Genomic DNA, 13,882 nt, shown 5'->3' on the forward strand with positions numbered 1-13,882 from the left:
CTTACTTCTTGGCTTCCTAATTTTTCATGGCTTAAGCCAATTTTCTTATTAATTGTGGCAAGTATATGTATTTTTTTAATGATCTGTTGTGGGGTACATTGTATGCCACTGTGTTGTGGGGTACTCAAGAAATCAATTTCTTCCCCTGTTCACCACGTGATGTTTGTAAAATCATCAGTTACAAACCCGATCCAAAATGATCGGGAGGAAGTGAAAAGATTTCTGGAGATGAGAAAGATAGTCGAGGACTATGGACCTTTCCGTAAGGACCATAGCCTCGAAGGGGGGATTTGATAAGCACCCCTTGTTTCAGGGGCACCTGGCTAAACCCCTAGGGACAGAAGTAAGGCTGGAAGCCATGTCTAGCAGAGATCCCCTGAACTTTTACTATGCATTTTCTACTTCAGGAACAGCTTTGTGTTCTGAAAAAAGTATTTTATCTAACCAAGGGCATACAGTAGGTTGTTTAGGCTGGGGGAGATCGCTTGTTGCTTAGTTGTTTATAATTGCTGGCCTCGCTAGAGGAAAAGCTGTATCAACAAAGTTCTGGAGCTGGAAGGGGGTTACTTGGGGGGGAGCTGGAAGGGGGGTTACTTGCTGGGCTTGCTACACATTTCATCACATCAGCAAGTTTAACCTGTTACGTAGCTATATAAGGCAGACGCCCACTGGGGTGGGGGTGCTTGCTTTGCGAACGATTGCCAAGCACCACTTTCTCCGCAGGAAATAAAGGTTAAAGTTGGATCCTTCACCCCTGTGTGTTTATTGGCACAAGCGCACCGGGCACGAACTCACTGTCCTTTGGGGACAACACCAGGACTTCACAAGAGTCTCCAACCAGCTTCAGTGGGTCCTTAGGCTGACAGCAAAACTCAGCTGATATATATAAGGGCCTTGTTACATCTTACACTGTGAGCTGCAAAAATGCTGATAGGTGTTAGCATTAGCTTGAGTTTGCAGTAGTCATACTTCAGGACAGCAGGGGTCTGGAGGACTGAAAAGTAAGAATCCCCACCCCACTCCTTCCGTTCTGGGCTTCCCCCCCTACTCTTGGGGTTTCCCCAGGGCATTACTTACTTGTGGCTACTCTTGTTGTGGGGAGTGGGGCAGAGCAGCAGTGGCTGGGCATATTCACCCTTCCCTGCCTGCTCTCCCAGGACCGACAGGAACCGACAGGTTCTCTCCCAGGACCGACAGGGAGGAGGGGGGGGAGCAGTGTGCCCAATCCAGGCCAGCAAGGGATGGGGACAGATGAAAAAAGCTTATACTAAAAGGTGTAGTTTAGAATAGTTACACTTTAGTGTGACACAAGCTAGGTAATATGGATCAGAGAGAATCATGCCCTGGAGTGGCATAATTTTGAGCCATGTAACAAGTACTTAAAACTAGTTTCAGGTATAAATGCACAGACAATCAAGAGGTTAAGAGTACCAGGATCTGCCCACAATTACTGTGTACCAAGGCCCTAAGACTTCACAAAAGAGGTGACTTGTTTAAAATTAATTCAGCTGTTTGGTGCTTTTCACAACATGAAATCTATTACTGTCACAGAATCCAATGGAACCTGTTGGCGAGAGAAGGACTGATCCAAGCACATTTTAAAGGCAGACTAGTAAGAAACAGCAGCTGTTGTACAGGCACCGACTCAGTGTAAGTGATCCTAAGAAGGTTGTGAAGTTACTAAATATAAGAAGGCTGATAGAAAGTATGATTTTGGCCTGGGGCACCATTATATATTCTTGGAATCTGTCTGAGAATTTTGGGTGAAGAGATTAACAAGATTAATTTTTTTTATATGTTTATGCTATTAATATTTTAATGGGACTTTTCAGGGTTAGTCCCTTAATTTCTTTATATATCAATAATCAGTAAAACCAGAATTTGGAGAGGAATGAGTAAGAATGATAGATTATTTTTGTACATTCTACCTATCACAGACTTGTTAACTGGGGCCAGGTCCTATATGTGCTGCAGTAAGTGGGAAAATTCTCATGGACTTCTGGAGCAGAACCCTTAGTCCAGAGAATGTTTGCAGTATAAAACAGAAAGTGTACCAGAGTATGTATATACAGCAAGAATGTATGTGTTTTGAGCTCAAGTTGGCTCACCCAAAATAGTTAACTTTGACTAAAATAACAGTAAAGACAGGGTTCCCTTATACTCTTGAACTCCAGTTGCTAATCCAAGTTGTCTTGATTGCTATTTTAACCTAAGCTAAGAACACCCCTTCTGTTTCCAGTGTGAATGTACTATTGTACCTGTGCATTTTCTTTCTTCTGGATCCCCTCATAAGTTGCCCCTTCTTCAGGCTGAGGCACCTGAGGAGCTTTACCATCAGCAATTAGCTGGACAGCTTCTACCTAAACAGAAAAAAAACCAACCCAGTTTTAATTGATTCAACCAGATTTTTGCCTTTGTTTACACTTGTCCTGCCTGTTATACTTGGTAAAGTCTACAGAGCTGTCCCCTGTAAGGGGAACAGGATTTGGTGCTTTTCTGTCTGAAGAGGTTTAATTTGACATACCAACAAGTAGCTCCAATTACTTCAGTGACACTACTCACTCACAATGCATAAAGCTAAGCATTCACAAAATTCTTTCCAGTGTCAGGACCTAATCAAGGACAGAATCTGACTCTATATATTTTCATTTAAACTTGTATTTTGTGACTGGTTGCAAAAACAGTAGTTACTTTGCATATCAGCTGCCAAAGTTCAAGAGAAAGGAAAACTATTTTGTTTTTAAGAAGAATGCTTGTGTACTTCTCTTCTGTACATTGTATATCACATGCACCAATACATCCAATTCCAAAAATTAGGTTGAATTTTACCGACTGATCCACAAGTAAGTATAACTTCTGGCGATTCTGTACAACTGAGCCCAAACCTGCAAATTCTTAGTCAACTAAGTAACCCTGCTAATTTCAGTGGACTATTCATGCAAGTTAGTACACCGCAGGCACCAGCAACGCCCAGAAAAAAAACAATTCTATAGAGACAGTTTTCTAATACGTTCACTAAAGCTGGAATATTTTGTCTTTCCACATATTCAGCAATGTGGGAATAGGATCACTGTTTTCAAAAAACACCAAGAGAGATGAATCTTTAAACAGTTTTTGTTTTGTTTTTTTTTTAATTCAAAACCTTATTATAAATCTGCAAATCCCCTGTTTTTTTAAGAGCTCTAAAAATTGTAGCTGGTTAGTTTAAACTTAAAATTTAAAATCAATGGGTCAAATTCATCCTAAATGTAACTCCACTGAAGTCAAAGGAATTACATCAGAGATTACTTTGACCTGCTTGCTTCTGTGGAATATGGATTTAGTAAAAAATACTTTGGGTCAGATTTCCAACATATCAGCACTGGAAGTTAAAAGAGATATGCAGATTTACTCCAAGTGAAACGCTGGGCCAAATTATTTAATATCTTATTACCTTTCATTTATGTTCAGATTCCAAAAGGATTAGAAGGGGCAGGCTCTTCCTTATAAAATGTTGACAGTTAACACAGATAGACATACCATAGCTTTCACTCCTTCCGGAAAAAGAAAGCGATTATACAGGTCATCCACAGTATCATTTGGTTCTACATCGCATTCTTGTTGCAGAAGAATTGGTCCAGTGTCCAGACCATCATCAGCCCAGAAAACAGTAAATCCTGCTTTCTTATCTCCTTGGATTAAAGTCCTATAAATAAAATATTTCAGAATAAATACAGATGGAATGACTATAGTAAAAAATATTAATCTATTCATTAGCAGTTTATATGCCTGTTGCACTCAAAAGGGGGAGGGCTGAGAATCTATTAGTACAGTGATTTCACTAATCTTATTTAGGGAACTACTGGTTTGACATGTGTGGTTCACATACAAAGATGTAAGGAAAGCTGTGACTTATATCTTACGTGTTGCAACTTGCAGTCCAGTGCTTCTACCTCGGTCTGCATCACACGGTTTATGTCATTTTAAATGAATTGCGAATGGAAATATTTAAGTGGTGCAAAATTTCTGCAGCTGACTGGTGCTTTTTGGATGTATGATACTAACAAAATAATACTTATGGGCATCTATACACGTGCTCTGGGGTGGAGGGGGCATTTGAATTACAGCGGCTCTTGGGAGCCGCTGTAATTACACAAGACACTGTAGGTGTTTTGTTCAGTGTCCCACACTTCAAAATGGTGGTGGGGACACTTGCTAAAGTCTGTTCAACGAACTTTTCTTAAAGTGCTCCTGCTGTCATTTTGAAATGCAGGGATGCTGAATACATGTGATGGCGAGGCTGCTGGGAGTGTTCCAATTAGAACGCTCTAGAAGACTCCATTAATAGAGATTAATCGAGTCTGCTCCGACAAGCTCTAATTAGAATGTGTCGGAGAAGGCGTCCCGCACATGTACAGACACCCTATGATTCTACAGAGTCTGCTGTTTGAGTGTCTCAAAGTTATTTACTCAAACTGTTTACTAAAGCCTCACAACATACCTACAGGTTAGGTAAGAAAAACGGAGTTAATTGTAACTGAAATGCAGCCCATTTCAAGCTGGAAAAGGATTGCTGCTTAACAGAGTACAGCAATACTGCAGAAAGCTTTAGGACAGTAGTTGACAACCTTTTCAGGCCATGGGCCAGAATGACTGAGCTGGGGTCAGAGGCTAGCGGAAGGCAAGTGTTCGGACCCAGCCACTGCTGCTGCCCTTTCTCCACAGCTTGGCACAGAGGAAGTGCTCGCTGCTTCCCTTTGCCACCAAATGGGCCAGAACCAGGCACATGCTTAGCTGGTGCAAATTAATAATATAGCCGAGTTACTAAGACCCCTGCTACACGTTACATATTATGCAATTAACTGGTTAATTGTGCAATAAATTTAGACTGGCCACACATGCAAAGTAATTATCACAGTATAAAAATAACTATCCAGCTATAAAAAGAACCAACCAGGTATTAAGTTAGTACTTGAACATGTGTAACAACTTTATAGGTGGTTTCTATCTAGATTTAATTTGCACGTGAACAGGGCCCTGACACCACCACCCCCTGCCAAATGTACAATATTATATATTTTTTGTATTAGTATGCCGATTTGCATCAACTCAGGATTTCCCTTTGGCTAAAATCAGTTCCAGAGTCACCTATATTCCAGTTCTCTTTTAGAGCTGATAATTATCAGCGCTGCTGAAAAAATCAGACATAGGCGTCTCTAATTGTGCACCTAAAAACCAAGACACACGACATTAGCGGACACTTTGACTATTTGGCTACAGCCAAATCTGCAACACTTTTTCTAAAAGGACAGATATGAACTATAGTCTCTCTTCCCCTCCCCTCTCTAGTAGTCTCCAAGCTGTGATCCAGCTCATGCTAGACAAGGATCACAGAACAAGGACAAAAGCTGACATGACTGCAGACAAACCCATTGCAGAAGGAAGAGATTCTCAGACCCTGGAAATATGACCCTTGGTCTTAAGCTGCTCATATTTCTGGTTTTGCTTGCTCATACAGCAAATCCAAGAGAAGATTTAAAGGAGAAAAGCTACCTAGTAGTGATGACAACAGCCATACACACTGTAATAAGCCTTAGCAAATTCTAATTCTGGTGGATTTGACTGTGGAGCTACTATTAGCCTTGGGAGACATGTCATTAAATCTTCTTATACAGCAGGAAAAGTGAACCTGTGTGTATCTGTACAGAAAGAAGGGATGACACTACAGATATAATAAAAGTTTTCAGATATATGTAGTTTCCCTGGTTCCTGCAACACATATCTGAACCTCTCGCTTTAACTCTCTTCATTAATATGAAGCTTCTTCTGTTTCTTATGACATTGTATAGAGCTATATGAGTAAAAATGAAGGAAAAGTGGTTCACTATTGATCTTCTCAAAGCATTAGCAATAACAGCAGTGGTGCTCTCATAAATCTGATAAAAATCAAATGGAATGCAGGTGTAGGGTATCAAGCAAAGGTCCTCAGCTGGTGTAAAGCAGTGCAGCCCCATTTAAGTCAATGGAGCTGTGCTAGTTAATACCAGCTGAGGATCTGGCACACTTAGCTGTAAAAGACATGGAAATCTAAATAGATTTGGTTTCTTTTGTAAAAATAATATCTCACCAGTTGATAGCAGAAGCTCCTCTGTGCCGGGGAAGGATGGATGGGTGATAAATAATTGAGCCATGTTTTGGATAGTCAATAACATCCATAGGGATGAACTGTGTACAGAATGGAAGGACATTTAACTCTGCTCCAAGAGATCGATAGGCTTCAACTACTTCCTGGATTGGCTTGCCCTTAACTCTCCATCTGGGGAACTTGAAAACAGGGGTGCCGTCTTTCTCCGCTGAAAGTGCTAAGGGACAAGAACATATTATGCTAAAAAAAAAAAAAAAAAAAAAAAGAGCACTTCATGGCAAAAGTTAAAACAAGAACAGATTAGGAGGACATAGCAGGACAGCTAAAAACCTAATAAAAAAATTAGATGGAAAACCGTGTTTATACTGATACCAAAGCATCTTTATAGCGCACTGTCCTGTATAGGCTAGCTTGTGCCCACAGATTTCCTAGCCCTTCAGGGTAGGGAACATGTTACTAGATGAAATAAGCTGTCTGCTCCCTATGGCAGCATAGCCTGTAAGGCTCTGAGAAGCGTCAGTCCCTGATTCGATTCAGTGTCTGAATCTCTGAACCCGAACGGAATCAGAGGACCCTTTAATCTCTCCGAATTGAATTGGAACCCTCTGAATTGATTCAGAGAGATTTGGAAAGATTTGGACATAGACACAGCTTTTAAATGTTTTTTCTACATACCCCAAGGTACCAGGCAACCCATGAATGCTGCAGTGCTGGGGTGCATGGAGTCCCCCACCGGAGTGCAGGGGGCTCCCCAGTGTGCTCGGCAGCAGACCCGAAGTGGACCAGAAGCACTTCTGGTCCACTTCTGGGTCTGCCGGGGAGTGCCAAGCCAGGGAGGTATGGGGGGGCCCCCTGTGCAACTGGTGCCTCCTAGGTCTGGGGAGGCCCCCAGGTCTCCCGTAACTGATTGCCGAACCGGGGGGGTGGGTGGGGTGCCCCCAGTGTGCTCCCCGATGGACCCGGAAGCGGACTCTGGTCCACTTCCAGGTTCATCACTGAGCACGTGGAGGGCCCCCCCACACTCCTGTGGGACACTGCATCTGCCCCAGCATCACAGAGAACATGAGCTGTGCTGGTACCTTGAGGTATATAGGAAAAACATTTAAAGCTGTGTCTATGTCTGAATCACTGATTCTCCAAATCAGCATCAAATCTTCAGATTCGGCCAAATCGAATTGGAGACAGTAATCCGAATCAACGAAACAAATCACTGTCCCCGATTCGGGCCAAATCTGAATCCAAATCAAATAGGGCCTGCTTTGCACACTGCTAATAGCTTGATATTCAGCTAGATACAATAGTAATGGATGGGATGGGGTACATGTTAAAAGCAATCTAAAAAGAGTTTGGGTTCAAAATGTTGACACTTGTGAAAGTTAGTACTGAATAACAATAATACTTATTATTTGCCAAGCAGTAGTACCTACAGGCTGCAGTTGAGGTCAGGGCCCCATTGTGTCTGGTAGACACAGATGCCCAAACAGAAACAGGACCCTGCCCAGAAGTGTTTTCCAGCCTACAAGGACAAAACAAAGAGTGGAGGAGAAGTACTACTGTCCTTATTTAACAAATGAGATGCTGTACTACAATGAGATTCAGAGCCCTGATCAAGATCACGGAGGAAGGCATTGTGACTGGCAATATGATGCCACATGGTAGACTTCCTGGTTTTTTAATCTTTTTTCCTTTCAAGACAAGTCACATCAAAAGAGCATTATTGAAGTTGCAAAATCAAGCACTCAAAATGCCAAAATGAAAGTTGCCTGAGCAACCTAAATTGAACCCCCTTGCGTGTACACAGCATGATACAGCCTTTACTGTTTCGTATGCTGTTTTTTCCATAGGACTCGACTCATTCTGTTCCCTGCCTAGTCAAAATAGAGCTCTTATTTGATGCTCCTGGTGTACCTTGACTTTGATTCCATCTTCTAGCCTTGACCTGGCCCATGATTTGGACTCTGCCCCTAGATTTCCCTTTGGATCTGGTAGTGTAAGAGTGATGTTGTAGCTGTGATAGTTCAGGAATTATGCGAGAGGCAGAAATTTCTTAGGATGATAGCTCTTATTGGATCAACTGCGTACTTGGGGTAAAGTTGGACAAGACTGAATACAAGACATTCTTCTGACCTGAGAGAGAAGGTCTTGCATTCAAAAGCTTCTCTTTCATTGGACCATCTGTGTAGTTAGGACAAAGATATCACCCAAAGAAATCCTTGCCTTTGGATATAATAACTTGGTCTTTGATTCCTGACCCCTGACTTGGCCTGTGGTTTGCCTCTTGCCTTACCCAGGGGTTTAACCATTAGGCAAGACTGCCCACAACCCAGTCCCTGCAGAATCTCCTTAAGTCATCTGAGCATAAATATAGCAAAGTACCCACAAAAAGCAAATTCTAATCATCTAGTGTACTATAAACTAATTCCATGACCCATTTCAAACAAACAATTGTTTAAAATCCAGGGAAGTTTTCCCAGAGTGGTAACTGCTTATGTTGACACTTTCTCAGCCTGACTGAAGGATGTTTGTTTCCCTGAAAGCTTGCAAGGAAGAATTTTTCCAATTATTTTAGTTGGTCTAATAAAAAGATATCAGATTTACCCAAAGAACCTTGTCTGCCTATTTTGAACAACAGCACAATTATGCATTAGATTATCTCCCCATGCTTAATCTAATTATCACTTTGAGGATAGTTGACACCTTGACTAATTATTCCCAAGTGTGAAAACTAATTTATTTATTTACAATTTTTTAGTTAAAAATTTAATACGCTTGAAAACAATGTGTAGGCTTGGGAGGAGCATTGGCTAAATAAGCAGCGTTTATGGTTAACTTATTTCCTTAATAAAAGGTCTTGTGTTAATACGTCAGAACCTGACAAAACACACTGAATGACTAGAAATACCACATGAAATGCAATTTTAACCTGAGTGACTAATCAGAATTTAATGATACTTTGGCAGTTGTTTAATTAATATGATTAAGAGTTTCATTCTTGTTTATTAACAATCACATTACTATTGAGACGGTCCTTTCAAAGCAGCTCCTGGACTCAGGGAGAGAGCCATTCTGCACATGTGTATGCACCAGCAAGGTTTAGCAGTTGGTAACTATTCCTTCACAGGGACCAAACACCCCTGTACACCAATGCAGGGGCATAACCGAATGCAATTCCTTCCCTTACTCCCTTGGACAGCTACCTCTGCCATGGGTGGAATGAGAAGCAGGCTCTACAGATTGATACTTCCCCTCTAGGCTCCTGGACCTCTCTGCCCACCTGCCAGAAATGGATAGTCTCTTGGCTCAAAGCCCTGAAGTGTGCCAAACAGGACAGCTATGTCGGCAAATTGGGCGATATACGTTGTGCTGCATATAAGCCCAACAGCAATTTACTTCTCCTATAAAGCAAGGAAGAGGCCAGGAGGCAGACTGCAACACAGTTAAGTCACAATCATCTGCTCAAACTGCTTAGGCAGCACAACTATGGACAGTCTCTTACAAAGGACAAATTTTACAATAATAGTCCAGCCCCAGATAACCAACGCTGGAATTTAACTCAGCATGGAACTAAGAACCCTAGATTAACTCTTTTGTAATTCCAGGCTAGACTTGGGTATGAAACACAGCAAGATATACAAATCACTGCCTTGTGGACAAATGCCTTCTCACCCAGAAGCAACCTGCATTTACTCATGAGCAGGACAGTACCATGGTGGTGATACTTACCCAAAGGATCTGCTTGTCCATTCTTGTCTGGAACTGTGAAAACTCCTACGACTTTATGACCCTCTTTTCGCAGGTGACTGTAGACTTCTTGTCCAAAAAGACTCTGACCTATCAGGGCTAGCTTTAGTTTACGTTGACAATAAACCTATCAACAAGAAAGAAAGCAACTACATTTTGGTATGAATAAAAGATACGTTGATAATCATCATTCCCTCTTACCCTTTACTTAGTCAGTGCTTTGATTTCTTGTGCAACAGTCTCTGTCTCAATAGTTTATGAAGGAATCATTTATTAGTTTTTCTATTGAACTCTTAAATGCAGATACCATTCAATTTAGTGAGATTATAACTCTTAACATAAAAATGTCACTTGGTATCATCACTGCTTTCTTTATTATTTCCCAAGCAGATGTTTCACCAATCAGATGTTCTGTTTGTTACATGAAAGCATAATAGCATCTGCAGTCATTATTCTTACCCAGGGTTGGTAAGCTAAGACACTGTACAGGCAGTCCTCAGACTTACGACACAATTGGTTCCTGAAAACCATGTCTTAAGTCAAAACGTTGTAACTCGGAACCAATTTTCTCATAAGAAACAATGTTATAAATAGGGGATTGGTTCCTGAACCAAAGCCTGATACCCTATTTGCACCAAAAATACCCTAGAATTTTGTACTTGATCAATTATAGATGAGTAATATAGCTACATCAATGTATTTATATTGTAAATAGCAATCATTGATTTGCAAGGACTTCTCTGAGGTGACTTTGCTGGATGTTTTGAAGGGCTCTTGGTTGGACTTTTTGAAGGGTTCTTGGCCAGAATCTTCTCAGGAGCCCTGGCTGCAGGTTTTTCTGGAGTCATGTCTGCTTTCTTTAAGAAAGTGTCCAAGGAAGTTTGGACAGAGGTTCTCCAGGGAGATGGGTGACACAGCGAACTTGTTCGCTAGTGTGGCGTCACATCGGATCAAGGGTTGTAAAGTCAAAACTGACATCAGAAAGTTGAAACAGGGTGTCAATTTATAAATGTTGTAAGGGCAAAACGTAACTTGAAATGTTGCAAGTCGAGGGCTGCTAGTATATGAAATAGACTCACAGTAAAATCCTTTCAGGTGAGACTAAAGTTTCTGTAATATTCTCCCTAATTTCCAATTTTCCTATTTTATCCTTATTGAACACTTGATTTTTTTCCCCTAAGAAATGTAATGGCATTGTAATATAGAATATCAGGTTCAACATTGTATTTACCTAAATCAGCCAGGGTGCCTATTGCTTCTTCCTACATCTATGGTTTCCTCCCATGTATAACAGATACTTTTTAGTACATAAGAGAAATTTCTTTTGGGAAGGAGGACTAATTAGTTACATTTAGAGAACCAACACTAGATATAATCCTGCTGCAGTGTTCCTAAATCCCTCAGGCTTCTACTATAAACAAGTTTTATATCGCAAAACAAGCAACCAAAAGTACATTTGTATGTAAAAATCCTTCTGAGAGCCATAAACAGTTTTGTCCTAGAAACCAGATAGGTGTGTGTCAAGAGGCAGGACAGGTCATCTCACACTATGGAGATGGTACAATATCCTCACTACTTTTAAAATGTCCACCAGAACAAAGGACTCCTGCCAGTGAAGATGAGGAGTTTAATGACATCTGGGGGGAATTGGTTTGCCCCATCACAGCACTAATTTTGTAGTAAAGAATGGCCCATACAGGAACCACCAATTCCAAGATGGCAACACCTATGGACAGCGAAATTCCAGGATGAGGACGTGGGAGTAATAAAATGTTTGACTGGAGATCTGACAGATTAAAAACAATGGACTAGAAGGGGCCTCTTGGATCACTGAGTCCAGTGTCCTATGTTCATAGGCAAACTGCTTAGCCACTTTGCAAATTCCTATATCCCCTGGTTACATAAATTACTGAGTTAGAGGAATCGATATCCAGCCTAGAGGAAAAAGGTTAATGAAAGACGGGTCAGTAGGAACAAACGCAAAACAAACTCAGACTGAAGGACAAAGTGATAGGCCTTAAAAGCAGGTCAGAGAGATATAATATCATGATTGTATGAATTACTGACAGAAAAGGTACAGCCATTTGAGTTTTTTTAATGTCAGTGGGGACCTTGACAACACTGAACTGGAAGCAGAGAGAGGATAGAGTATTCTACCTCTAAGTCTGCGCAGAGGGACTGAGCCTGGCATTTACGTCTAAAATGCTTAAAATGTAGGTAAGTTAGGTCAGATTGATAAAATTGAGGTGTGGGTCAAACAACAGAGGTTACTTGTTGAAACAACTGCAGTGCCACACCACTTGAGGGAACCTTTGCCAGGATTCCTGCTAGACACTGAAAAAGCCGTTGATTAAAGCTGCATGGCATTACCCTTTTTTACAGTCTGTGAAAGAATGGGATTCAGCGCTGACTATCAGTGTAACTGAATAGCTCTACAATGACCTCCTACTGCCTGGTGATCACCAGTAACTATATTTTAGTACCATTCTCATTATAGAGACAAACACACTGGAATCTCTGGCATATACAATCTAGGGCAGTACAGATATAATGGATATTGAAACTGGCCTCCCAGAACACAATTTTGTTGCATGAAGAAAATACACTCGGATCTCTCTTTATGTGGATTTGTTTTGTGCCAATTTGCTTATATGCAAAAACCTTATCTACACACCAGAAACTTGTTTTGTGCAAGAAAAATTTGATCTTATGCGAAGAAGCATGCAACGCAGCTATGCAGTGATGCGCGTGAAGCATTGTGGGAGGGTGAGTGAAGCAGGTATGCGATGCCATCACTTGCCTCAATCTTGCACCGCCCATTGTTCCATGCAGTGCTACACTACTTGCACCTGTATTGTGGTGTATCTATTTGCCTTTATTATTGAATTTAGTGACATGTCACTACCACGCCCCAAACCCTGCAGCTGGAATAGACGTTGTTCGGTCCAGGTCTACACCCTCTCTCTGGCGCTCAGGCTCTCCGCAGCCCTGTCTCTCTCCGTGCCCTCTTTCTAGCACTTCTCCGTAATGCTGCCCCCTTCCTTAGGGCTGGGGTCAGTGCACCCCGAATGCTGTGCCTTTGCTGGTGCTGGGGTCCCCACACTGCTGTGGGTCCCCTATGAGGCCTCCTCCAACCCCTAATAGCCTCACCCAAACCACCAGTGAGGAACAGCAACACAAACGCAAGCCCCTTGGCTATAACATAAACAGAAGCCGCCCGGCCATAACAACGTTCAAGCCTACCGGGGATTCTTCATCTCGCAGCAGTGTCAGACGCTGCTCCTGTATCAGGCTTCTCCACTCTTCCATGACCAAGCTCCTTCCTCTTCAGCTGCTGGCAGGGCGCTGCCTCTGGCCTCAGCCCCTAGGGTTTATCAGGGAGCCAGGCCCTGCCCCTTCAGTCAGCTGACCTCTGGCAGGTATAGGGCTTGCTGGCTCCAGTTGCCCCTGGTAACCAACAGCTGTGCTCTTTCCTCACTGCTAGGGCTCCTTCCCTAGCAGTTTTGCCTCTTGCAGTTTCCCCTCTTTAGGAGCAGGGTACCCAGGTACTCTGCGACAGGGGGATTTTTGGAATGCAACCCTCGCAGAAAGAGAGACCCAAGTGTATGCAGGTTTTACTCTCTATCTAAAAGGACAGGACCCCGATTATTAGAACTCATCAAAACATTTGGGCATCATGTCTGGACACAAGATTAATAGGAACAAATCAGAGGCATTAGCACTAACTAAATACAAGTACTGGGCTCAGCTTTGTTTAATGAGATTTCCAAGGTCAGTTGGCGGCATTGAAGTATATGTAAATACTAATCCCCAGCTAACCAAAATAAAATGTTAAAATTAGCATAGACCCAACTACCATGCAGATCATCACTGGCCTGAGTAAATGTGAAGCTGTCACTCTCAGCCAATTAATACAGATTAACTCAGATTACTTATAAATCAGGGTTTGGTAATGTTTTTGGGCTGAGCGCCCAAAAACCCTGCACCCTGGACTCTGAACATGTTGGCGTGCCAGGG

General features: G+C 42.0%; 1 protein-coding gene across 4 annotated transcripts in view; it reads right to left on the reverse strand.

Moving 5' to 3' along the window:
- The window catches only part of ALDH1L2 (aldehyde dehydrogenase 1 family member L2), a 46,511-nt gene extending 33,307 nt beyond the window's left edge, over positions 1-13,204 (reverse strand). For all 4 annotated transcript variants that reach the window (XM_025204887.1, XM_025204888.1, XM_025204886.1 and 1 more), the window contains exons 1-5: positions 13,109-13,204; positions 9,848-9,992; positions 6,107-6,341; positions 3,520-3,685; positions 2,259-2,360 (exon numbers count right to left, since the gene is read on the reverse strand). In XM_025204887.1, the coding sequence (XP_025060672.1) occupies positions 2,259-2,360; positions 3,520-3,685; positions 6,107-6,341; positions 9,848-9,992; positions 13,109-13,174 (714 nt within the window). In that variant the 5' untranslated portion in view covers positions 13,175-13,204. The remainder of the gene's footprint in view (positions 1-2,258; positions 2,361-3,519; positions 3,686-6,106; positions 6,342-9,847; positions 9,993-13,108) is intronic.
- Positions 13,205-13,882: the final 678 nt, after the last annotated feature.

The sequence above is a fragment of the Alligator sinensis genome, unplaced genomic scaffold (genome assembly GCF_000455745.1).
Source record: "Alligator sinensis unplaced genomic scaffold, ASM45574v1 scaffold267_1, whole genome shotgun sequence".
In the NCBI taxonomy this organism is placed as follows: Eukaryota; Metazoa; Chordata; order Crocodylia; family Alligatoridae; genus Alligator; species Alligator sinensis.